Source organism: Salmo salar, chromosome ssa18 (assembly GCF_905237065.1).
Source record: "Salmo salar chromosome ssa18, Ssal_v3.1, whole genome shotgun sequence".
Classification (NCBI taxonomy): Eukaryota; Metazoa; Chordata; class Actinopteri; order Salmoniformes; family Salmonidae; genus Salmo; species Salmo salar.
The window spans coordinates 32,594,010-32,621,509 of NC_059459.1; the positions used below are offsets into that span (position 1 = coordinate 32,594,010).

At 42.4% G+C, this 27,500-nt stretch overlaps 1 protein-coding gene across 6 annotated transcripts in view; it reads right to left on the reverse strand.

Annotated features, from left to right (window-relative positions):
- LOC106560244 (collagen alpha-1(XIX) chain) overlaps nt 1-27,500 on the reverse strand; it is a 242,966-nt gene that overhangs the window by 57,296 nt on the left and 158,170 nt on the right. For 5 of the 6 annotated variants that reach the window (XR_006760420.1, XM_045701046.1, XM_045701043.1 and 2 more), the window contains 12 exons: nt 20,448-20,492; nt 19,764-19,841; nt 19,079-19,114; nt 17,695-17,748; nt 16,628-16,681; nt 15,766-15,807; nt 10,867-10,974; nt 10,531-10,584; nt 8,770-8,823; nt 8,304-8,357; nt 8,050-8,103; nt 5,147-5,191 (listed from right to left, as the gene is read on the reverse strand). Coding sequence is in view for 5 of the 6 variants with exons in the window: in XM_045701046.1 (XP_045557002.1) it covers nt 5,147-5,191; nt 8,050-8,103; nt 8,304-8,357; nt 8,770-8,823; nt 10,531-10,584; nt 10,867-10,974; nt 15,766-15,807; nt 16,628-16,681; nt 17,695-17,748; nt 19,079-19,114; nt 19,764-19,841; nt 20,448-20,492 (678 nt within the window). In the remaining variant the exon portion in view is untranslated. The remainder of the gene's footprint in view (nt 1-5,146; nt 5,192-8,049; nt 8,104-8,303; nt 8,358-8,769; nt 8,824-10,530; nt 10,585-10,866; nt 10,975-15,765; nt 15,808-16,627; nt 16,682-17,694; nt 17,749-19,078; nt 19,115-19,763; nt 19,842-20,447; nt 20,493-27,500) is intronic. The other variant, XM_045701045.1, reaches the window with a different exon arrangement.

Sequence of the window (27,500 nt, forward strand, 5' to 3'; positions counted from 1 at the left end):
TAGTCAATGCCACTCCGATATTGCTCAAAATAATATTAATATATTTCTTAATTCCATTCTTTTAATTTTAGATTTGTGTGTAATTTGTGAATCATTTTTAGACACTACTGCACTGTTAGACACTACTGCACTGTTAGACACTACTGCACTGTTAGACACTACTGCACTGTTAGACACTACTGCACTGTTAGACACTACTGCACTGTTAGACACTACTGCACTGTTAGATACTACTGCACTGTTAGACACTACTGCACTGTTAGATACTACTGCACTGTTAGATACTACTGCACTGTTAGACACTACTGCACTGTTAGACACTACTGCACTGTTAGACACTACTGCACTGTTAGATACTACTGCACTGTTATACACTACTGCACTGTTAGACACTACTGTACTGTTAGACACTACTGCACTGTTAGATACTACTGCACTGTTAGACACTACTGCACTGTTAGATACTACTGCACTGTTATACACTACTGCACTGTTAGATACTACTGCACTGTTAGATACTACTGCACTGTTAGATACTACTGTACTGTTAGACACTACTGCACTGTTAGATACTACTGCACTGTTATACACTACTGCACTGTTAGACACTACTGTACTGTTAGATACTACTGCACTGTTAGATACTACTGCACTGTTAGATACTACTGCACTGTTAGACACTACTGCACTGTTAGACACTACTGCACTGTTAGATACTACTGCACTGTTATACACTACTGCACTGTTAGACACTACTGTACTGTTAGATACTACTGCACTGTTAGATACTACTGCACTGTTAGATACTACTGCACTGTTAGACACTACTGCACTGTTAGACACTACTGCACTGTTAGACACTACTGCACTGTTAGATACTACTGAACTGTTAGACACTACTGCACTGTTAGACACTACTGCACTGTTAGATACTACTGCACTGTTATACACTACTGCACTGTTATACACTACTGCACTGTTAGATACTACTGCACTGTTAGACACTACTGTACTGTTAGATACTACTGCACTGTTATACACTACTGTACTGTTAGACACTACTGCACTGTTAGATACTACTGCACTGTTAGACACTACTGTACTGTTAGACACTACTGCACTGTTAGATACTACTGCACTGTTATACACTACTGCACTGTTATACACTACTGCACTGTTAGATACTACTGCACTGTTAGACACTACTGTACTGTTAGATACTACTGCACTGTTATACACTACTGCACTGTTATACACTACTGCACTGTTAGATACTACTGCACTGTTAGACACTACTGTACTGTTAGATACTACTGCACTGTTATACACTACTGCACTGTTAGATACTACTGCACTGTTAGATACTACTGTACTGTTAGATACTACTGCACTGTTAGACACTACTGCACTGTTATACACTACTGCACTGTTAGATACTACTGCACTGTTAGACACTACTGCACTGTTAGATACTACTGCACTGTTAGACACTACTGCACTGTTAGACACTACTGCACTGTTAGACACTACTGCACTGTTAGATACTACTGCACTGTTATACACTACTGCACTGTTAGATACTACTGCACTGTTAGATACTACTGCACTGTTAGACACTACTGCACTGTTAGACACTGCTGCACTGTTAGACACAACTGCACTGTTAGACACTACTGCACTGTTAGACACTACTGCACTGTTAGATACTACTGCACTGTTAGACACTACTGCACTGTTAGACACTACTGTACTGTTAGACACTACTGCACTGTTAGATACTACTGAACTGTTAGACACTACTGCACTGTTAGACACTACTGCACTGTTAGATACTACTGCACTGTTAGATACTACTGCACTGTTATACACTACTGCACTGTTAGATACTACTGCACTGTTAGATACTACTGCACTGTTATACACTACTGCACTGTTAGATACTACTGCACTGTTATACACTACTGCACTGTTAGATACTACTGCACTGTTAGATACTACTGCACTGTTAGACACTACTGCACTGTTAGACACTACTGCACTGTTAGACACTACTGCACTGTTAGATACTACTGCACTGTTAGACACTACTGTACTGTTAGACACTACTGTACTGTTAGACACTACTGCACTGTTATACACTACTGCACTGTTAGATACTACTGTACTGTTAGATACTACTGCACTGTTAGATACTACTGCACTGTTAGACACTACTGCACTGTTAGATACTACTGCACTGTTAGATACTACTGCACTGTTAGATACTACTGAACTGTTAGACACTACTGCACTGTTAGATACTACTGCACTGTTAGATACTACTGCACTGTTAGACACTACTGCACTGTTAGATACTACTGCACTGTTAGATACTACTGCACTGTTAGACACTACTGCACTGTTAGATACTACTGCACTGTTAGACACTACTGCACTGTTAGATACTACTGCACTGTTAGATACTACTGCACTGTTAGACACTACTGCACTGTTAGATACTACTGCACTGTTAGATACTACTGCACTGTTAGACACTACTGCACTGTTAGACACTACTGCACTGTTAGACACTACTGCACTGTTAGATACTACTGCACTGTTATACACTACTGCACTGTTAGATACTACTGCACTGTTAGATACTACTGCACTGTTAGACACTACTGCACTGTTAGACACTACTGCACTGTTAGACACTACTGCACTGTTAGATACTACTGCACTGTTAGATACTACTGCACTGTTAGATACTACTGCACTGTTAGACACTACTGCACTGTTAGATACTACTGCACTGTTAGACACTACTGCACTGTTAGACACAACTGCACTGTTAGACACTACTGCACTGTTAGACACTACTGCACTGTTAGATACTACTGCACTGTTAGATACTACTGCACTGTTAGATACTACTGCACTGTTAGACACTACTGAACTGTTAGACACTACTGCACTGTTAGACACTACTGAACTGTTAGACACTACTGCACTGTTAGACACTACTGCACTGTTAGATACTACTGCACTGTTAGATACTACTGAACTGTTAGACACTACTGCACTGTTAGATACTACTGCACTGTTAGACACTACTGCACTGTTAGATACTACTGCACTGTTAGACACTACTGCACTGTTAGATACTACTGCACTGTTAGACACTACTGCACTGTTAGACACTACTGCACTGTTAGATACTACTGCACTGTTAGATACTACTGCACTGTTAGATACTACTGCACTGTTAGATACTACTGTACTGTTAAACACTACTGCACTGTTAGACACTACTGCACTGTTAGATACTACTGCACTGTTAGACACTACTGCACTGTTAGACACTACTGCACTGTTAGACACTACTGCACTGTTAGATACTACTGCACTGTTAGATACTACTGCACTGTTAGATACTACTGCACTGTTAGACACTACTGCACTGTTAGATACTACTGCACTGTTAGACACTACTGCACTGTTAGACACTACTGCACTGTTAGATACTACTGCACTGTTAGATACTACTGCACTGTTAGATACTACTGCACTGTTAGATACTACTGTACTGTTAAACACTACTGCACTGTTAGACACTACTGCACTGTTAGATACTACTGCACTGTTAGACACTACTGCACTGTTAGACACTACTGTACTGTTAGACACTACTGCACTGTTAGACACTACTGCACTGTTAGACACTACTGCACTGTTAGATACTACTGCACTGTTAGACACTACTGCACTGTTAGACACTACTGCACTGTTAGATACTACTGCACTGTTAGACACTACTGCACTGTTAGACACTACTGCACTGTTAGATACTACTGAACTGTTAGACACTACTGCACTGTTAGATACTACTGCACTGTTAGACACTACTGTACTGTTAGACACTACTGTACTGTTAGACACTACTGCACTGTTAGATACTACTGCACTGTTAGACACTACTGCACTGTTAGACACTACTGAACTGTTAGACACTACTGCACTGTTAGATACTACTGCACTGTTAGACACTACTGCACTGTTAGATACTACTGCACTGTTAGACACTACTGCACTGTTAGACACTACTGCACTGTTAGATACTACTGCACTGTTAGACACTACTGCACTGTTAGATACTACTGTACTGTTAGACACTACTGTACTGTTAGACACTACTGTACTGTTAGACACTACTGCACTGTTATACACTACTGCACTGTTAGATACTACTGCACTGTTAGATACTACTGCACTGTTAGACACTACTGCACTGTTAGATACTACTGCACTGTTAGACACTACTGTACTGTTAGATACTACTGCACTGTTAGATACTACTGCACTGTTAGATACTACTGCACTGTTAGACACTACTGCACTGTTAGACACTACTGCACTGTTAGACACTGCTGCACTGTTAGATACTACTGCACTGTTAGATACTACTGCACTGTTAGACACTACTGCACTGTTAGATACTACTGCACTGTTAGATACTACTGCACTGTTAGATACTACTGCACTGTTAGACACTACTGCACTGTTAGACACTACTGCACTGTTAGATACTACTGCACTGTTAGACACTACTGCACTGTTAGACACTACTGCACTGTTAGACACTACTGCACTGTTAGATACTACTGCACTGTTAGACACTACTGCACTGTTAGATACTACTGCACTGTTATACACTACTGCACTGTTAGATACTACTGCACTGTTAGACACTACTGCACTGTTAGACACTACTGCACTGTTAGACACTACTGCACTGTTGGAGCTAGGAACACAAGCATTTCGCTACACCCACAATAACATCTGCAAAATATGTGTATGTGAAATTGTATTTGATTTGATTTCCAGGAAGGAAGAAAGAACAGGAAAAACATTCTCTCAAGTAGACAGAAGAAAACATGGTGTCCTTCAAAGCAATAAGCCAATCTCACTGTCCTTTTAAATGATGTGTTGTGTGACCAGCCATTCAAAAGGACGCTAGTAATTGAGCAAAGGTAGCTTGAACTGGTGTCATCATTCATAGACATGAAAACTGTTGACACATCTCACCAATGACTCAACAACACACACACACCGTCTGTATACACACACACACACAGAGATCTCAGTGATGGTTTGGATAACTTACTGGGGGGCCTGGTAGTCCTGGCCTTCCAGGGGAGCCTTCACTGCCCTGTAGGACACACACACACACACACACACACACACACACACACACACACACACACACACACACACACACACACACACACACACACACACACACACACACACACACACACACACACACACACACACACACACACACACACACACACACACAGACAGAACAAACCATGAGAGGGATAATGCTTTCCAGTCAGTCACTGGGGAACACATTTCTTCAGTTTTAGATCCCAATAATCTAAGAATACCTCTTTACCCATATTTACCCACACATTAGACACAGTGACAATCCTAATCTTTGGGACATGGCATGACTGATAATACAAGTCTATTGCAGAGGTACAGTATTTGAGAAGAGGGACATACTAGCTCTGTTGAATTTGAGATAGATTGGGGGTAAGGCCCTGCGATAAACCAGTGTCCTGTACAAGGGGGGTACTTGTACATCAACCTGCCTCACGCTACAGAAACAGGAGATCCTGTGAGCTGTTCTGGCTTGCACAAGCCTCTTGCAAGGCTACTTAACTGGCACACAGCACGCCACCCCAATCCACCGACAAGACCAGGCCTATGGCATTCTTTCAACAACAAAACTGAAGAGAAATCCATAAGGTATTATGTGCTTTTTAAGAAAATAACATTAATCCTTGAGTACTACAATAACCCATTATTGATGCTCTTTGAGATAGCACTAAATAAGACGTAAGGCATTGTTTCCATCTTAGACTATCAGAACAGCTCTTGGCATGTCAGGCCACATGCCTGAATAAAACATGACCCTGTATGTACTAACTCCCTATATTTAGAACATAAAGTAGACATGTACAGTACAGTGCCTAGTGAAAGTCTGTACACCAATGGCACAGTCTTCACATTTTGCCCCCTTAAAATGAAATCAAAAAATGGATTTCATTAGATTTTTTTGCTACAGGTCTACACAACCTACTCCACATCTTCAAAGTGAAAGAAATGTATATAAAAGATTTCTAATTAATAAAGAAAACAAAAAACAAAGATGTATTGATTGTGTATGTCTTCACAGCCCAGAGTTCATACTTGGTAGAAGCACCTTTTGGCTGCTGTTACAGCTGTGAATCATTTTGAATAAGATTCTACCAACTTTCCACAACTCTTAGGGCAATATAATTCCATTGCTTGATCGTGACAAACTCCCCAGTCCCTGGCGATGACAAGCATACCCATAACATGATGCTGCCAACCACAATACTTGAAAATACAGAGTGTTTGCTTTGTGTTATGTTGTATTGGATTTGACCCAAACCTGTAGTTTTTATTTTAGGCCAAAAACGTAATGTCTTTGCTGTGTTGTCTTGCAGTATTACTTAATGGTATTGTTGCAAACAGAATCAATCATTTGGAGTGGATTTTTTTAACACAGGCTTCCTTTACCATACGGGCCAGTAATGTGGAGTGAATGCAATGGTTTTGATTCCTTTGTATTGTCTAGTATTGTAGTGGCCTGGGAGGCTGTCAGGATCTAAAGAAATATGAAAGGAGCAAAGCCCAGGTAAAAGGTAGAGGAAACCCTCTTCTGAATACCTAACCCTGGGATAGAGTTCTGTGGGACACTTGCACACACACAAAATGATGCCAAGGACACAACAGAATGGCTTTCCAAGAGGTGTTTAGTGTTCCTGAGTGGTCTAGTCTCTGTCCTGGCTTCAATCTGATTGAAAAATTAAAGACAAGGTTTGAATATTGCTGTCCATCAATGATTCCCAACCAAATTTACTGAGCTTGAGCAATTTTAACAAAAACAATGGATATACACCCGGCGGCCAGTTTATTAGGTACAACAACCTGTTCACGAAAATGGTTCACTCCTACAGACAGTGAGTCATGTGGCCGTGGCTCGCTACGTAAAGCAGACAGACAAGCCTTGAGGCATTCATTTACTGTTCAATTGAATGTTACAATGGGCAAAACCAGTGACCTAAGTGACTTTGAGCGTGGTATGATCGTCGGTGGCAGGCGAGCTGGTTCCATTATCTCAGAAACGTCCGGCATCCTGGCCTTTTCACGCACGACAGTGTCTAGGGTTTACTGAGAATGGTGCGACAAACAAAAACCATCCAGTCAGCGGCAGTCCCATGGGCGAAAACAGCTTGTTGATGAGAGAGGCCGAAGGAGAACGGTAATAATCGTGCAAGCTAACAAGAGGGCTACAAACAGGTAAATATTGGTGCAGTACAACAGTGGTGTGCAGAACGGCATCTCGGAACGCACAACTTGTCTGTCTTTTTCACAGATGGGCTATTGCAGCAGTTGCTGTTGCATCATGCTGATGGCAGAGTTAGGATTTGACATAAGCAGCATGAGTCCATGGCCCCATTCTGCCTGGTATCAATGGTACAATCTGGTGACGGTGGTGCAGTTGTGTGGGGAATGTTTTCCTGGCACATGTTAGGTCCCTTGATACCAAGTGAGCAATGTTTCCATACCCCAAAGAATTCAGTCTGTTCAGGAGGTAAAGGGGGGTCTGACCCGGTACCTAATAAACTGGCCACTGAGTGCATGTTGTTCTAAGAGTTGTGCAAGCTTGGTAGAATCTTATTCAGAATGATTCCCAGCTTTAATGGCAGCCAAAGGTGCTTCCACTAAGTAAAAGTGAAAACATACGCAATCAATTCATCATTTTGTGTTTCTAAGTAATTTGTAAAATTATCTATCATTTTTCTTTCACTTTGGAGTAGGTTGTGTAGCTCCATAGGGAAAAATCAAATTGAATCCCTTTGTAGATTTAATTTTAAGGTAGCAAGGTATGAAGACCATGCAAGTGTGCGTAGTCTTCACTAGCGACTGTATATTCATACAGTGCGTGTACACACAACGTCTCTTTCTTACCCGCTCTCCCTTTGTTCCCGGCTGACCCATTGGCCCAGGTCTGCCAATGACACCCTGCAAATAGAAACAAAGTACATCAATTAACTGGGTCACAAACTAAATATAGAAAGTGGATGAGAGAAAATAGGGACCAAACAATGAGTATGGTGTTCTCAGGGATTGTTCTTGTATGAGCAACACAGTACTACACATGCATTACAACTAGGGATGAAGAGGAAGATGATTTCATGCGATTGATGATTTGTTTTGCTTACAGGGGATCCAGTACGGCCTGTTGCACCCAGAATTCCTGGAACTCCAGGAGAGCCCTGAGAAAGACAGGAAACACCAGAGAACAATCATTGTCACTTCCTGTGTAATAGTTAGTGTATGATAGCCTAACTGGTAGGTTTACAAGAAGGACAAGAGGAGAGTTAACCTCGTTTGCATTTTCGGGACTATTCCATTGATTCTGTTGTACATGGGGCAAGATGAGTCACGTGGCCGTGGCTTGCTATATAAAGCAGGCATTGAGACATTGAGGCATTCAGTTACTGATCGACTGAACGTTACAAAGGGTAAAACTAGTGACCTAAGCGACTTTGAGCGTGATATGATCGTTGGTGCCAGGTGCACCGGTTCCAGATTTGATTTGATTTGATGTAGTGTACTTTCAAGCACACTCAAGCATGTTAAAGTATATGATTCATGTATTGGCCCCAGGACAGGTCTGAAACCCACCTCATCTCCTTTGTCTCCACTAGGTCCAGGGAATCCTCTCTCTCCTTTCATCCCCTAGAACAGCAAACAACATCAGTGAATGAGTAAACAGTAACAACATCAGTGAATGAGTAAACAGTAACAACATCAGTGAATGAGTAAACAGTAACAACATCAGTGAATGAGTAAACAGTAACAACATCAGTGAATGAGTAAACAGTAACAACATCAGTGAATGAGTAAACAGTAACAACATCAGTGAATGAGTAAACAGTAACAACATCAGTGAATGAGTAAACAGTAACAACATCAGTGAATGAGTAAACAGTAACAACATCAGTGAATGAGTAAACAGTAACAACATCAGTGAATGAGTAAACAGTAACAACATCAGTGAATGAGTAAACAGTAACAACATCAGTGAATGAGTAAACAGTAACAACATCAGTGAATGAGTAAACAGTAACAACATCAGTGAATGAGTAAACAGTAACAACATCAGTGAATGAGTAAACAGTAACAACATCAGTGAATGAGTAAACAGTAACAACATCAGTGAATGAGTAAACAGTAACAACATCAGTGAATGAGTAAACAGTAACAACATCAGTGAATGAGTAAACAGTAACAACATCAGTGAATGAGTAAACAGTAACAACATCAGTGAATGAGTAAACAGTAACAACATCAGTGAATGAGTAAACAGTAACAACATCAGTGAATGAGTAAACAGTAACAACATCAGTGAATGAGTAAACAGTAACAACATCAGTGAATGAGTAAACAGTAACAACATCAGTGAATGAGTAAACAGTAACAACATCAGTGAATGAGTAAACAGTAACAACATCAGTGAATGAGTAAACAGTAACAACATCAGTGAATGAGTAAACAGTAACAACATCAGTGAATGAGTAAACAGTAACAACAGTAAATAGTCCAAAAATGGCCAAATCAAGTTTAATTCTATATAAACCTTTTCTTAATGTGTTTGCTTGTGAAACAACAAATATCTACCACCATAATATACAGTATGTTCTCTCCAAACCTTCTAATAGTCTCAAACCAGTGGCATGACGGGTGGTCATACATGTCACTTCGACTTCTTGTTTCTAATAGAGCCAATTAGAACCGACTGCTTGGGTAATTTTACTAATACAGGACACTGCTGTGTATCCATGGCAACCACGTCTGCAGCCAGCAGCTCTGATGATACGAATGTGCTGGACTAACACTGTAAATGTCTGAATCTTCCTAAATCTCTCTGATGAAAAGAAATATGAACAACTATGAGATCCTATGTCATAGAGTATAGCATATTATGCATAGTTTATAAGGCATTATAAATGCCCTTATAATGCATTATGAAGAGGGTATTTATCCGTAGGAAGTATTATGAAAACAATTCAACTGAAAATCAATAGCAACACTGGATAGAACCATGTTGAATAATAACCTGAAGAGGAAGTGTAGTCCCCAGCGATGTTATGCACCAGTCTTAATGCTATTACAGCTATTATCTTCTCTAATTCACTTTGGCATGCTGAGATTTGCAATGAATGGAGTGAATGGAGTATTTGTAAGGTGGAAAGTAATTCTATATACATTGTCTGTGTCCCAAATGGCCTCCTAATCCTTTACACAGGGCATTACTTTTCACCAGAGGATTATAGTGCACTATGTAGGGAATAGGCTGCCATTTAGAACACATACATTATAATAGGGAATAGGCTGCCATTTAGAACACAACCATTATAATCAGGATGGCACGTTGTTTCCTACCTTTGGACCTTCTTTTCCTGGATTACCGAGAGGTCCTCGCACTCCTGGATCCCCCTTTTTAGGATGGACACACACACGCAAATCAATGCACGCAAGAACACATGCACAGAGAAAGACACACACACAAACCCCAACCCACACAACCTGTCCCCAAGGGTTCCATTCTCACCCTTCTAGGCAGGCAGAGACACACACACACACACACACACACACACACACACACACACACACACACACACACACACACACACACACACACACACACACACACACACACACACACACACACACACACACACACACACACACACACAGTAAAGATAATCAGACACTCACCTTTTCTCCCACCATGCCTTGCACTCCTGTCGCTCCATGGGTTCCCTTCTCGCCCTTCTGCCCAGACAGACCTGGCACTCTGGTCTGGCACACAGTGCAGGCATTCTGCTAACACACAGCGGGGGGGGAGAGGTACGGTCATACAGACCAGATATCTGTCATCTCACTGAGTCACAGCAGGGAAATGCAGTGCTCCTTTTGTTTGTATTCCATCTCCCCTGGGTCGAAGAGCAGCATGGGAGATGTCTTAATGTTCTCTCAACGTTTCCAAAACATTGAAGTTAATGTGAGCAGACTGAGAACCCGACATTGTCCTATTTCCCACCCACTCTCTAACTGACTGTGACATTTTGGGGATCATTTGAAATATCCCAGTCTCCCATCCAGTTCAGGTTTCACTGAGTAACACTTATTTACATTGAAATAGTTAGGCTTAGTCTGTGTCTGGGAAATCAGCCCTGTCTGGGAAATCAGCCCTGTCTGGGAAATCAGCCCTGTCTGGGGAAGGTATTATATCCCACTTATACTCTGTACACTGTGGAGTGGAGAGATACTCTGTACACTGTGGAGTGGAGAGATACTCTACTCTGTGGAGGGGAGAGATACTCTGTACACTGTGGAGTGGAGATACTCTGTACTCTTGTGGAGAGGAGAGATACTCTGTACTCTTGTGGAGGGGAGAGATACTCTGTACTCTTGTGGAGTGGAGAGATACTCTGTACTCTTGTGGAGTGGAGAGATACTCTGTACTCTTGTGGAGGGGAGAGATACTCTGTACTCTTGTGGAGTGGAGAGATACTCTGTACTCTTGTGGAGAGGAGAGATACTCTGTACTCTTGTGGAGTGGAGAGATACTCTGTACTCTTGTGGAGGGGAGAGATACTCTGTACTCTTGTGGAGTGGAGAGATACTCTGTACTCTTGTGGAGGGGAGAGATACTCTGTACTCTTGTGGAGGGGAGAGATACTCTGTACTCTTGTGGAGGGGAGAGATACTCTGTACACTGTGGAGTGGAGAGATACTCTGTACTCTGTGGAGGGGAGAGATACTCTGTACTCTGTGGAGTGGAGAGATACTCTGTACACTGTGGAGTGGAGAGATACTCTGTACTCTTGTGGAGTGGAGAGATACTCTGTACTCTTGTGGAGGGGAGAGATACTCTGTACTCTTGTGGAGTGGAGAGATACTCTGTACTCTTGTGGAGGGGAGAGATACTCTGTACTCTTGTGGAGGGGAGAGATACTCTGTACACTGTGGAGTGGAGAGACACTGTGGAGTTGTTGAAGTGTACTTTCCCTACAGCAGCAGACATTCTGTACTCTGACACTGTGGAGTTGTTGAAGTGTACTTTCCCTACAGCAGCAGACATTCTGTACTCTGACACTGTGGAGTTGTTGAAGTGTACTTTCCCTACAGCAGCAGACATTCTGTACTCTGACACTGTGGAGTTGTTGAAGTGTACTTTCCCTACAGCAGCAGACATTCTGTACTCTGACACTGTGGAGTTGTTGAAGTGTACTTTCCCTACAGCAGCAGACATGCTGTACTCTGACACTGTGGAGTTGTTGAAGTGTACTTTCCCTACAGCAGCAGACATTCTGTACTCTGACACTGTGGAGTTGTTGAAGTGTACTTTCCCTACAGCAGCAGTCATTCTGTACTCTGCCCCTGTGGAGTTGTTGAAGTGTACTTTCCCTACAGCAGCAGACATTCTGTACTCTGCTGAAGATAATTAGGTTCAACTGTATCAGTTACCCAGAGGCACTTACTTCATAGAACAATGCTATGATTATACACTGAGTGTATAAAACATTAAGGACATCCTCCTAATATTGAGTTGCACCTCCCCCTTTTGCCCTCAGAACAGCCTAAATACGTCGGGGCATCGACTCTACAAGGTGTCGAAAGCATTCCACATGTTGGCCCATGTTGACTCCAATGCTTCCAACAGTTTTGTCAAGTTGGCTGGATGTCCTTTGGGTGGTGGACCATTCTTGATACACATGGGAAACTGTTCAGAATGAAAAACCCAGCAGTATTGTAGTTCTTGACACAAACCGGTGTGCCTGGCACCTACTACCATAACCCGTTCAAAGGCACTTAAATGTTTTGTCTTGTCCATTCACCCTCTGAATGGCACACATACACAATCCATGTCTCAATTGTCTAAAGGCTTGAAAATCCTTATTTAACCTGTCTCCTCCCCTTCGTCTACACTGATTGAAGTGGATTTAACAAATGACATCAATAAGGGATCATAGCTTTCACCTGGATTCACCTGGTCAGTCTATGTCATGGAAAGACCAGGTGTTCCTCAGTGTACACACAGTAGAAGAACACCACAGGAGGCTGGTGGCACCTGAATTAGGGAGGACGGGTTCGTGGTAATGACTGGAGCGGAATAGTGGAATGGTTTCCATGTGTTTCATTCCATTCCAGACATTTCTATGAGCTGTCCTCCCCTCAGCAGCCTCAAATGAAGAACACATAGGTTCTCTGAATATGTTCCACGTCCAGCCATTTATCTGGAGATGGATATCAACACTGTTTATACAGCATGAAGGCTATATGACCCCTTGTGTCACTGGCATTTACACTCATCAGAGAAGAGCAGTGGGAAGATATTTTATGGAACTTAGGAGTACAAATCTTTTTTTCTGATAGAGACTTGAGCGAAGTGTCTTGAAATAAAAAGGTCCAATTCAGTTAAGTGCTCCTTTCAGTGTGAAATACCAAATACCATCTGTTGTAAAGTGACCAAACTCTGTCAATTAAAGTGAAGAAACTGAGAAAAGCTATTCTTGGGGAGGGTTGTCATTCAGCTCATCACGTTGAATGACGCAGAGTCAAGTCAGCAGCACATTGTAAAAAAGCCCTTTAAACAGGCAGGTTAGCATTTTTTTGTTATGAATCTTGCTCTGGAGGCAGCTCTGCAGAGTGGTCACAGCCACAAAGTCATAAAATCTGATTTTAAATCTAACAATCTTAACCACACTGCTAAACCTAAACTAAGACCAAAAATCACATTTTTGTTTAAATTAGTTTTTACAACATAGCCAATTTTGACTTTGCAGCTGGCTAATCTAGTGGATATTGCTCAGTTCTGCCTCCAGGACAAGATTCATGACAATAAATGTCAATCTGCTTTGAACAGCTAAAAGCTTGGAAACTTTATTCATTTAACTGGGCTCCCTTTCTTTGGTCTGGTAGAATAAAATCTCTCTCTCTCTCTCTCTCTCTCTCTCTCTCTCTCTCTCTCTCTCTCTCTCTCTCTCTCTCTCTCTCTCTCTCTCTCTCTCTCTCTCTCTCTCTCTCTCTCTCTCTCTCTCTCTCTGCAGCAGGAGAGAATCAAGGCATCAGATAAACGTTATCTAACTACTGTCAGTCCACTCAGTCACTCTGCAAACAGCTGGAGCTAGATGTTGTTGTCATCTTTAAAAATCAGCAAACACAATCCTGTTTTAAATACACATCCTTTCTTCTCTGACTGAAAAGAGAGGGATGAATGGATGGATGTGCATTCATCTTGGCTGGCTGAGAGGAACTAGCATTTATCACAACCAAACAGTAATCACACAAACACAGAGAAGAGAGAGAAGACAGACGTTGAGAGAGAAGAGAGACAGAGAGAGAAGAGACAGACGAAGAGAGAAGAGAGAGAGGAGACAGACGAAGAGAGAAGAGAGACGAGAGAGAGAAGAGACAGACGAAGAAAGAGAGACGAGAGAGAGAAGAGACAGACAGAGAGAAGAGAGACGAGAGAGAGAAGAGACAGACAGAGAGAAGAGAGACGAGAGAGAGAAGAGACAGACGAAGAGAGAAGAGACAAACGGACAGAGAGAAGAGAGAGAAGAGGCAGACGGAGAGAGAGAAGAGACAGACGGACAGAGAGAAGAGAGAGAGAAGAGACAGAGAGAGAGAAGTGATAGACGGAGAGAGAGAAGAATGTATGTCCAGATACATCAACAAGGCGTGGGAGTGTTGGAGAGATAGATGGACAGAGAGAAGAGACACAGAGAGAGAGAAGAGACAGACGGAGAGAGAAGAGAGAGAGAAGAGTGTACATTGTCCAGATACATCAACAAGGCGTGGGAGTGTTGGAGAGATAGATAGAAAAGGAGAAAAGTATTGTCCCTTAAAGACAAAGTAACAAGGTTGCCGTGAGAACAAACAACTGACAACAGAAAGCCCTATTCCCGATATAGTGCACTACTGTTGACCAGATACATATTCCCTATATAGTGCACTACTGTTGACCAGAGCCCTATTCCCTATGTAGTGCACTACTGTTGACCAGAGCCCTATTCCATATATAGTGGACTGCTGTTGACAAGAGCCCAGCCGTAGCTCTCTGGTCAAAAGTAGTTCACAGTGTAGGGAATAGGGTACCATTTTGCACACTGTGTACTCCAGGAGGGATGTATTGAACAACAGCATTCTTCTTAGGACATTTCAAGGATTCCTGTTGAATATAATAATGCATTTCCATAGTGGATTTCCAATTTCTTGAATTTCTAGCTGCAGTTCGCCCCCACCACCTGATGAAGGCGCTCCTGAGCTTCTGTTAATAATACCGTAACATCACCCTAATAGCTTTAGTACTGGTGAAAAGTTGGTTTTTGGATTCAACTGTGAGGTCTTAAACTGTGAAATACACCACTGTGGGTAACTGTGCAATCATAGTAACTGATGCAATTAAAGCAGGCTAAATTATAACCTGTTTCTACACCCTCAGTCAATGTGGATCTACATGTTGGCACTTCAAGGTATTCCAAAAATATCTTCCATGAATCTTGTCAAAATGATGTATGATTTATGTACCACACTGAATAATGTTGGAATGACAATTGATGGGAATAATCCTAGGACACAACAGTAATAAATGAAACAGTCCAGTACCTTGAGTAAAGAGCTCATATCTCCAACTATTGGCAAGGCAGTCTGTTGGAAAGACAAATTATCATCATACATTTTGGATAATGACTATCTTTTTTCAGTCAGATCATAGTTGAATGAACCTCTCATAATTATCTTAGCATCACTCGAAGCTTGAAATCTTATGAATGATACTGAAACACTCAAAGTTACCATGACTGGTTTTATGGTGGTATGAATGATACTGAAACACTCAAAGTTACCATGACTGGTTTTATGGTGGTATGAATGATACTGAAACACTCAAAGTTACCATTACTGGTTTTATGGTGGTATGAATGATACTGAAACACTCAAAGTTACCATTACTGGTTTTATGGTGGTATGAATGATACTGAAACACTCAAAGTTACCATGACTGTTTTTATGGTGGTATGAATGATACTGAAACACTCAAAGTTACCATGACTGTTTTTATGGTGGTATGAATGATACTGAAACACTCAAAGTTACCATTACTGGTTTTATGGTGGTATGAATGATACTGAAACACTCAAAGTTACCATGACTGTTTTTATGGTGGTATGAATGATACTGAAACACTCAAAGTTACCATTACTGGTTTTATGGTGGTATGAATGATACTGAAACACTCAAAGTTACCATGATTGTTTTTATGGTGGTATGAATGCCTTATACATAACCCCTTCAAGTACAGTGTAACCAAATCTTCTCCTGTGATTTCAGTTTTCTGTAAAATAGTTGTCTTTCTGTGGTTTTGAGGCATTTAACCTAAACATGGTACAGTGGGCTTAGCACCTCCAAGTGACACTGACACAGTACATCTCTGAGAGAGAGATCAGAAAGAGATGAGCGGTTAACTTACTGGTTGACCCGGGGGGCCAGGTGGACCCGGGGGACCTTCTCGACCAGGGGATCCCTTTAAATGACAGAAATAATGATGTCACCAGCTATGAGACCAGGGGATCCCTTTAAATGTGTGTTTCTGATGTGTCCAGAAACACACAGCGTTGCACACCCTTTGGCCCACGCTTTGACATTCATCCTGTTGGGGTGCTGTGTGTGTGTTTCTGATGTGCCCAGAAACTGTTGCTACTTTCTCATGCAGACATAAAGGAAACACATCTTTCATCAGAATGTTAGTTTCTCTTTTTATTTGCAGACCGTGGTGGAGAAGAAGAGTGGAGGAGAGGAGGAGAGGAGGCGAGGAGGAGAGGAGGAGAAGAAGAGTGGAGGAGAGGAGGAGAGGAGGAGAGGAGGAGAAGAAGAGAGGAGGAGAGGAGGAGAGGAGGAGTGGAGGAGAGGAAGAGTGGAGGAGTGGAGGAGAGGAGGAGAGGAAGAGTGGAGGAGAGGAGGAGAGGAAGAGTGGATGAGTGGAGGAGAGGAGGAGAGGAGGAGAGGATGAGTGGAGGAGAGGAAGAATGGAGGACAGGAGGAGTGGAGGAGTGGAGGAGAGGAAGAGTGGAGGAGAGGAGGAGAGGAAGAGAGGAGGATGGGAGGAGAGGAGGAGAGGAAGAGAGGAGGTATGGAGGAGAGGAAGAATGGGGGAGAGGAAGAGAGGAGGAGAGGAGGAGTGGTTGAGTGAAAGAGAGGAGGAGAGGAAGAGTGGAGGAGAGGAAGAGAGGAAGAGAGGAGGAGAGGAAGAGAGGATGAGAGGAGGAGTGAAGGGGTGGAGGAGAGGAAGAGTGGATAAGTGGAGGAGAGGGAAAGTGGATGCGAGGAAGAGAGGAGGAGTGGAGAAAAGATGTGAGGAAGAGGAATAGAAGACAGAAAGGAAAGACAACATTTTCCCTCCGAATGTTAGTTTCTCTTTTTATCTCCAGATGTAAAGTATCACTGTCTCCCTTCCTGCAGAGAGAGGAGGACAGGGGGAGTGGAGGAGATGAATGAGTAAGGGAGGAAGAGAGGAAGGAAGGTCTTGATCCCACTCACCTCTCTCCCCGGGGTCCCAGCAGGGCCTGAGAATCCGGAGGGTCCACGAGGTCCCTAGGAGAGAAGACAACCCCCATAACACAGTAATGAGATCAGGGCCCGTATCTAAAATGCCTCTCAGATTAGGATTGCTGACCTAGGATCAGAATATACAATATATCCTCAACCCTCACAAAGAAGAAGACATGCATCTAAGTCTATGATGAGCCTGACACCAGACCTGTTGAAACTAACACCAGTCCTGTTGAGACTAACACCAGTCCTGATGAGACTAACAGCAGTCCTGATGAGACTAACACCAGCCCTGATGAGACTAACAACAGTCCTGATGAGACTAACACCAGTCCTGATGAGACTAACACCAGTCCTGTTGAGACTAACACCAGTCCTGATGAGACTAACACCAGTCCTGATGAGACTAACACCAGTCCTGATGATACTAACACCAGTCCTGATGAGACTAACACCAGTCCAGATGAGACTAACACCAGACCTGATGAGATTAACACCAGACCTGATGATACTAACACCAGTCCTGTTGAGACTAACACCCGTCCTGATGATACTAACACCAGTCCTGATGAGACTAACACCAGTCCAGATGAGACTAACACCAGACCTGATGAGATTAACACCAGACCTGATGATACTAACACCAGTCCTGTTGAGACTAACACCCGTCCTGATGATACTAACACCAGTCCTGATGAGACTAACACCAGTCCAGATGAGACTAACACCAGACCTGATGAGATTAACACCAGACCTGATGATACTAACACCAGTCCTGTTGAGACTAACACCCGTCCTGATGATACTAACACCAGTCCTGATGAGACTAACACCAGTCCAGATGAGACTAACACCAGACCTGATGAGATTAACACCAGACCTGATGATACTAACACCAGTCCTGTTGAGACTAACACCCGTCCTGATGATACTAACACCAGTCCTGATGAGACTAACACCAGTCCAGATGAGACTAACACCAGACCTGATGAGATTAACACCAGACCTGATGATACTAACACCAGTCCTGTTGAGACTAACACCAGACCTGATGAGATTAACACCAGACCTGATGATACTAACACCAGTCATGTTGAGACTAACACCAGCCCTGATGAGACTAACACCAGACCTGTTGAAACTATATGGCATATTCATTTTAAATGCATAAACTACAATATCATTGGAATTAAATTGTTGTTTCAGAATTGATATCCTCAACCTTTAGACTGAAGACTAAGGTTTCATCTAAGCATCCAGGAGCACAATACTGGAAGGTACTGTATGTACTGTACTGTTCCATAGTCTAATATCACAGGAATCAGATGGATGTGTGTGTGTGTGTCTGGACAGGAGATATTCTTCCACATACCTCAAATCCTCTCTCTCCTCTCTGTCCCATGGGGCCCTATAAGAACACATCACACAGCTTGTTTACAACAACACCCCTTCAGCGCACACACACACACGCACACACACACACACACACACACACACACACACACACACACACACACACACACACACACACACACACCAACTTGTTAACACCAACAGCAGCTCAGTCCAAGATCCAGTAAAGGACTGTGTTTCAACATCCATCCTTTGCTATGTTCCATTGATTCCTTGCTTTCCAACAACCCTGAATTTCACTATTTAACAAACCAAAGGGCAAAACTCAAGCGGGCATTTTTTGAAGTTGAAACCAGCAGCAGGAGCCTCACAGAGGATAGATAGATGGTAAAGTTGTGTGTAATGCTGAAGGTCCACAATGTTTTTAAATCTAATCTTGGAATTAATGTTAATTGAATATAGTCTTTATTTTATCATTCATTTGACCAGGATAAAATCATATATAAGTCTATGCACAAGCCATTCTGAAGATGACTGAACTGAAAAGTTTTGGGAAGACTACAGGTTAGAGAGATGGGGCTGCAACGACTGGGATTCTCTGGAGGATTGGTTTGAAAAGCAAAACATTTATTTGTGAAAATGTCAACGGACAATAAAGTATGAACAAGAGAAAAATGAGAAATGTTCCAGTGCCATGTACTCACAGGAGGTCCTTCAACTCCCAGACCAGGCTCTCCTTTCTCCCCTAGGTCTCCTGGTACACCAGGGACGCCACGCTCACCCTGACAGAGAAGAGAGGGGGGAACAGGGAACTCATTTTGATGACTGTTAAAGGGAAGAGAGGGGGGAACAGGGAACTCATTTTGATGACTGTTAAAGGGAAGAGTGGGGGGAACAGGGAACTCATTTTGATGACTATTAAAGGGAACAGGGTGCCATTTGGGACCCAGCTCAATAAAAGGAGAGTTCCCTGGCTTTAACAGGACCTGTGTTTCAGATCCCTGACATCAGTGAATAATATAATAATGTAAGCCACCTGACAGACTTACACAACAGTAACTGCAGAGATTTTTACTACATGTATGTGATCATTGTGGGAATTGAACTCTCATCCTTGGCGTTGCTAGTGCCACTCTCTTACCAACTGAGCCAGAAGTGGATGAACTGGGTTCATTTTAGGTATTAGAAGAACTAGTCGTCCTTTGGAGGTTTTCTAATGTGGATCATCATAACCAGAGGAAATATCCCTCATCTAGCTAGAGAATAATAAGTCCAGATTGTGGTAACCCTGGGTGGTCTGCCTGTCTGTTTTGTCCCTCTTCCCCCACCATAGGGGGCTGCCATCCTGTTTTGGCCCTGTTCCTCCACCATAGGGGTTGTTTTTCTACCTTTGGCCCTCGTGATCCTCTGGGTCCAGATGTCATCCCCTCTTCCTGCCCGGGCGAAAAGAAGAAAGAACAAAATGATTTTCACAACCCAGACATCCTACAGCATACGTCAGCATTGATAATAATGACGCCGATAGAGATGGTCGCCTCGCTTCAGGTCCTATGCAGTATTTTTTGGGGTTTTATGTATTATTTCTTACATTGTTACCCCAGGAAACCTTTTTTTTTTTTACAAGCATTTCACTACGCTTACATTGACATCTGCTAACCATGTGTATGTGACAAATAACATTTGATATGATTTAAAGATTGGAGGCTAAACATGTAAGATACAGATAGACCGGTTGAAATTGACCAAGACACTCTGACCAACGATCTGCAGTTAAAAAGCCTTTATGAAGTCAAATCAAATGTTATTTGTCACCTGCTTTGTACACAACAGGTGGAGACTAACAGTAAAATGCCAACAGGTCCTTCCCAACAATGCAGAGAGAAAGAAAGTAGAGAAATAATAGAAAGTAAAACACGTAATAATAAAAGTAATAATAGATACAGAATGAGTCATGATAACTTGTCTATTCTGTCTGCAAGGAGTACCAGTACTGAGTAATGATAACTTGTCTATTCTGTCTGCAAGGAGTACCAGTACTGAGTAATGATAACTTGTCTATTCTGTCTGCAAGGAGTACCAGTACTGAGTAATGATAACTTGTCTATTCTGTCTGCAAGGAGTACCAGTACTGAGTAATGATAACTTGTCTATTCTGTCTGTAAGGAGTACCAGTACTGAGTAATGATAACTTGTCTATTCTGTCTGTAAGGGGTACCAGTACTGAGTAATGATAACTTGTCTATTCTGTCTGTAAGGAGTACCAGTACTGAGTAATGATAACTTGTCTATTCTGTCTGCAAGGGGTACCAGTACTGAGTAATGCTAACTTGTCTATTCTGTCTGTAAGGGGTACCAGTACTGAGTAATGATAACTTGTCTATTCTGTCTGTAAGGGGTACCAGTACTGAGTAATGATAACTTGTCTATTCTGTCTGCAAGGGGTACCAGTACTGAGTAATGATAACTTGTCTATTCTGTCTGCAAGGGGTACCAGTACTGAGTAATGATAACTTGGCTATTCTGTCTGCAAGAGGTACCAGTACTGAGTAATGATAACTTGTCTATTCTGTCTGCAAGGAGTACCAGTACTGAGTAATGATAACTTGGCTATATACAAGGAGTACCAGTACTGAGTAATGATAACTTGTCTATTCTGTCTGTAAGGGGTACCAGTACTGAGTAATGATAACTTGTCTATTCTGTCTGCAAGGAGTACCAGTACTGAGTAATGATAACTTGTCTATTCTGTCTGCAAGGAGTACCAGTACTGAGTAATGATAACTTGTCTATTCTGTCTGCAAGGAGTACCAGTACTGAGTAATGATAACTTGTCTATTCTGTCTGCAAGGGGTACCAGTACTGAGTAATGATAACTTGTCTATTCTGTCTGTAAGGAGTACCAGTACTGAGTAATGATAACTTGGCTATATACAAGGAGTACCAGTACTGAGTAATGATAACTTGGCTATATACAAGGAGTACCAGTACTGAGTAATGATCACTTGGCTATATACAAGGAGTACCAGTACTGAGTAATGATAACTTGGCTATTTACAAGGAGTACCAGTACTGAGTAATGATAACTTGGCTATTTACAAGGAGTACCAGTACTGAGTGGCTATATATGAGGGGTACCAGTACTGAGTGGATGATAACTTGGCTATATACAAGGAGTACCAGTACTGAATGGATGTGCAGGGGTACGAGGTCATTGAGGAAGATATGTACATATAGTTAGAGATAAATAATAAAGTAGGACTAAATAATAAAGTATCCATGTAGGAAAGTTCAAACAAGCCAAACAATTCTCCTACTGCAAATCACACATCAGCAATTCACTTTGAGAACAAGACAGTGTTTCTCCCAGAAGCACAGCCACTGCCTGTGTGAGACTTCAATGGGAATATGGAATATACCTCCAACTACACAGGGCAAACAGTAGGAACACTTCATTTCACCACGAGCTGTGTGTTCAATACTCTCCTACTTTACAACATGTTTTAACAGCTTCTACGTTGTGAAGTGAGACCCATAATGCTCTGCTGCTGCCACACACAGAAGTCCACGGGTGTCTCCCAAATAACACCCTATTCCCTATATAGTGCCCTATGGGTCCTGGTCAAAAGTGATGCACTATAAAGGGAATAGGGTGCCATTCTGGACGCAGGCTTGATTGGGATCGGGGATAAGCATTATTTACAGTACACCCCCTTGATGGAAAATGGATTTCTGTGTTCAGCATGCATTAGTGCTACAACTAAGTCCTGCATTGCACAATGTAAATCAGCCATCTGAAACTTTGCTTCATGCTAATGCAGCAGTTTTGAAATAAAGCTCCCCCACATTTTAACAAGTGTTCAGAGTACAAATAAAAATAAAGTTGGATGAACTCAAATAACCTGTGTTTGTTTCTCTGGTTTTACTTCCTCAAGGGTGTAGTGGTGTGTCATTTGAATTGGCACTGAATTCAATATGTAAATAAGTTGAAATGTGCCAATAAAGAATGGTTTAAATTCTCTCTCTCTCACTCTCTCTTTTTTTCCCTCTTGCTCTCTCTGTCTTCCTTACCTTCCTTCATCCATCCATCCATCCCCCCTGTATCCCTCCATCACTGCCCTCCTCAACTACTCACTACTCACAGGCCGTGTCCCAAATCTGGCTTGCCCAGTAATTACTTAAACTGCCTACTGTGTAGTACTAATCATACAAAATAGTATTTAGAATGTACTGTTTCGTAACAATGAATGCAGTAACAACAAATATCAGCATACTAGGCTCCTCCTACTGAGACTGTGCCATCTAACACACAATTACGTTGCCTGCTGGGAAAAAAACAGCTCAGGTTGTTTTCATATATTTGTTGTTGTTGTGTTTTTGCATTGACATTGACTGATTAACTAATATTATGCTACACAAAGATACATAACATCCATTTTTCTAAACTAATCCAATGTGTTCGTTGGACTTATTGCACCCATTACTGAGTTGTTGTTCCAGTTTAGATGGTTTTAAGGTGGTCTTATTTATTCTTCTGTTTAACCCTGCCAGTCATTCTGAAACCAAGTTGTTGTGAGTGAAGAACAGTTCCAATTGTTGGATATCCCCACTCTGGCTGGATTCCAATAGGATTCAAACATCACTTTGCAAGCCAGCATGAGTCCAAAACACAGCAAAGGCTGGTCACCAGCAAAACACAGTGAAGGCTGGTCATCAGTGGGGCGGCAGGTGGTTAGAGCGTTGGGCCGGTAACCAAAAGGTTGCAAGATCGAATCACCGAGCTGACAAGGTAAAAATCTGTCCTTCTGCTCCTGAACAAGGCAGTTAACCCACTGTTCCTAGGCCGTCATTGAAAATAAGAATTTGTTGTTAACTGACTTTCCTATTTAAATAAAGGCAAAATATAAAAGTGAAGGCACCATGAAAACACAATGAAGGCTGGTCACCAGCAAAACACAGTGAAGGCACCGTGAAGACACAATGAAGGCTGGTCACCAGCAAAACACAGTGAAGGCACCGTGAAGACACCGAACTCAATGAAGGCTGGTCACCAGCAAAACACAGTGAAGGCACCGTGAAGACACAATGAAGGCTGGTCACCAGCAAAACACAGTAAAGGCACCGTGAAGACACAATGAAGGCTGGTCACCAGCAAAACACAGTGATGGCACCGTGAAGACACAATGAAGGCTGGTCACCAGCAAAACACAGTGAAGGCACCATGAAAACACAATGAAGGCTGGTCACCAGCAAAACACAGTGAAGGCACCGTGAAGACACCATGAAAACTCAATGAAGGCTGGTCACCAGCAAAACACAGTGAAGGCACCGTGAAGACACCATGAAAACTCAATGAAGGCTGGTCACCAGCAAAACACAGTGAAGGCACCGTGAAGACACCATGAAAACACAATGAAGGCTGGTCACCAGCAAAACACAGTGAAGGCACCGTGAAGACACAATGAAAACTCAATGAAGGCTGGTCACCAGCAAAACACAGTGAAGGCACCGTGAAGACACAATGAAAACTCAGTGAAGGCTGGTCACCAGCAAAACACAGTGAAGGCACCGTGAAGACACAATGAAAACTCAGTGAAGGCTGGTCACCAGCAAAACACAGTGAAGGCACCGTGAAGACACCATGAAAACTCAGTGAAGGCTGGTCACCAGCAAAACACAGTGAAGGCACCGTGAAGACACCATGAAAACTCAATGAAGGCTGGTCACCAGCAAAACACAGTGAAGGCACCGTGAAGACACCATGAAAACTCAATGAAGGCTGGTCACCAGCAAAACACAGTGAAGGCACCGTGAAGACACAATGAAGGCTGGTCACCAGCAAAACACAGTAAAGGCACCGTGAAGACACAATGAAGGCTGGTCACCAGCAAAACACAGTGATGGCACCGTGAAGACACAATGAAGGCTGGTCACCAGCAAAACACAGTGAAGGCACCATGAAAACACAATGAAGGCTGGTCACCAGCAAAACACAGTGAAGGCACCGTGAAGACACCATGAAAACTCAATGAAGGCTGGTCACCAGCAAAACACAGTGAAGGCACCGTGAAGACACCATGAAAACTCAATGAAGGCTGGTCACCAGCAAAACACAGTGAAGGCACCGTGAAGACACAATGAAGGCTGGTCACCAGCAAAACACAGTAAAGGCACCGTGAAGACACAATGAAGGCTGGTCACCAGCAAAACACAGTGATGGCACCGTGAAGACACAATGAAGGCTGGTCACCAGCAAAACACAGTGAAGGCACCATGAAAACACAATGAAGGCTGGTCACCAGCAAAACACAGTGAAGGCACCGTGAAGACACAATGAAAACTCAGTGAAGGCACCATGAAAACACAGTGAAGGCACCATGAAAACACAGTGAAGGCACCATGAAAACACAGTGAAGGCACCATGAAAACACAGTGAAGGCACCATGAAAACACAGTGAAGGCACCATGAAAACACAGTGAAGGAACCATGAAAACACAGTGAAGGCACCATGAAAACACAGTGAAGGCACCATGAAAACACAGTGAAGGCACCATGAAAACACAGTGAAGGCACCATGAAAACACAGTGAAGGCACCATGAAAACACAGTGAAGGCACCATGAAAACACAGTGAAGGCACCATGAAAACACAGTGAAGGCACCATGAAAACACAGTGAAGGCTGGTCACCAGTAAAATCAGCAGTGGTGGAAAAAGTTCTCAACTGTCATACTGGAGTAAACGTAACGATAATAGAAAATGACTCAAGTAAAAGTGAAAGTCACCCAGTAAAATCCTACTTGAGTAAAAGTCTAAAAGTATTTGGTTTTAAACATACTCAAGTATCAAAAGTACAGTTGAAGTCGGAAGTTTACAAGCCAAATACAATTAAACTCAGTTTCACAGTTCCTGACATTTAATCCTAATAAAAATTCCCTGTCTTGGGTCAGTTAGGATCACCACATTATTTTAAGAAAGCTAAATGTCAGAATAATAGTAGAGAGAATTATTTATTTAAGCTTTTTCTTTCATCACATTCCCAGTGGGTCACAAGTTTACATACACTCAATTAGTATTTGATAGCATTGCCTTTAAATTGTTTAACTTGGGTCAAACAATTCAGGTAGCCTTCCACAAGCTTCCCACAATAAATTGGGTGAATTTTGGCCCATTCCTCCTGACAGAGCTGGTGAAACTGAGTCAGGTTTGTAGGCCTCCTTGCTCGCACACACTTTTTCAGTTCTGCCCACACATTTTCTATAGGATTGAGGTCAGGGCTTTGTGATGGCCACTCCAATATCTTGACTTTGTTGTCCTTAAGCCATTTTGCCACAACTATGGAAGTATGCTTGTGGTCATTGTCCATTTGGAAGACCCATTTGCGACCAAGCTTTAACTTCCTGACTGATGTCTTGAGATGTTGCTTCAATATATCCACATCATTTTCCATATTTTGTGAAGTGCACCTGTCCCTCCTGCAGCAAAGCACGCCTACAACATGATGCTGCCACCCCCGTGCTTCACGGTTGGGATGGTGTTCTTCTGATTGCAAGCCTCCCACTTTTTCCTCCAAACATAATGATGGTCATTATGGCCAAACAGTTCTATTTCTGTTTCATCAGACCAGAGGACATTTCTCAAAAAAGTACGATCTTTGTCCCCATGTGCAGTTGCAAACCGTAGTCTGGCTTTTTTATGGCGGTTTTGGAGCAATGGCTTCTTCCTTGCTGAGCGGCCTTTCAGGTTATGTCGATGTAGGACTCATTTTACTGTGGATATAGATACTTTCGTACCTGTTTCCTCCAGCACCTTCACAAGGTCCCTTGCTGTTATTCTGTGAGTGATTTGCACTTTTTGCACCAAGGTACATTCATTTCTAGGAGACAGAATGCGTCTCCTTCCTGAGCGGTATGACAGCTGCGTGGTCCCATGGTGTTTATACTTGCGTACTATTGTTTGTAAAGATGAACGTGGTACCTTCAGGCATTTGGAAATTGCTCCCAAGGATGAACCAGACTTGTGGAGGTCTACAATTTTTTTCTGAGGTTGAAAAACACATTTTAATGACTCCAACCTAAGTGCACGTAAACTTCTGACTTCAACTGTAAATGGAATCGCTAAAATGTAGTTAAGTATGAAAAGTAAAAGTAACAGTATAAACCATTTCAAATGTCTTATGTTAAGCAAACCAGATGACACCATTTATTTCTTTATTTGACGGATAGCCAGGGGCACACTCCAACACTCAGACATCATTTACAGATAGCTAGGGGCACACTCCAACACTCAGACATCATTTACAGATAGCTAGGGGCACACTCCAACACTCAGACATCATTTACAGATAGCCAGCGGCACACTCCAACATTCAGACATCATTTACAGATAGCCAGGGGCACACTCCAACACTCAGACATCATTTACAGATAGCCAGGGGCACACTCC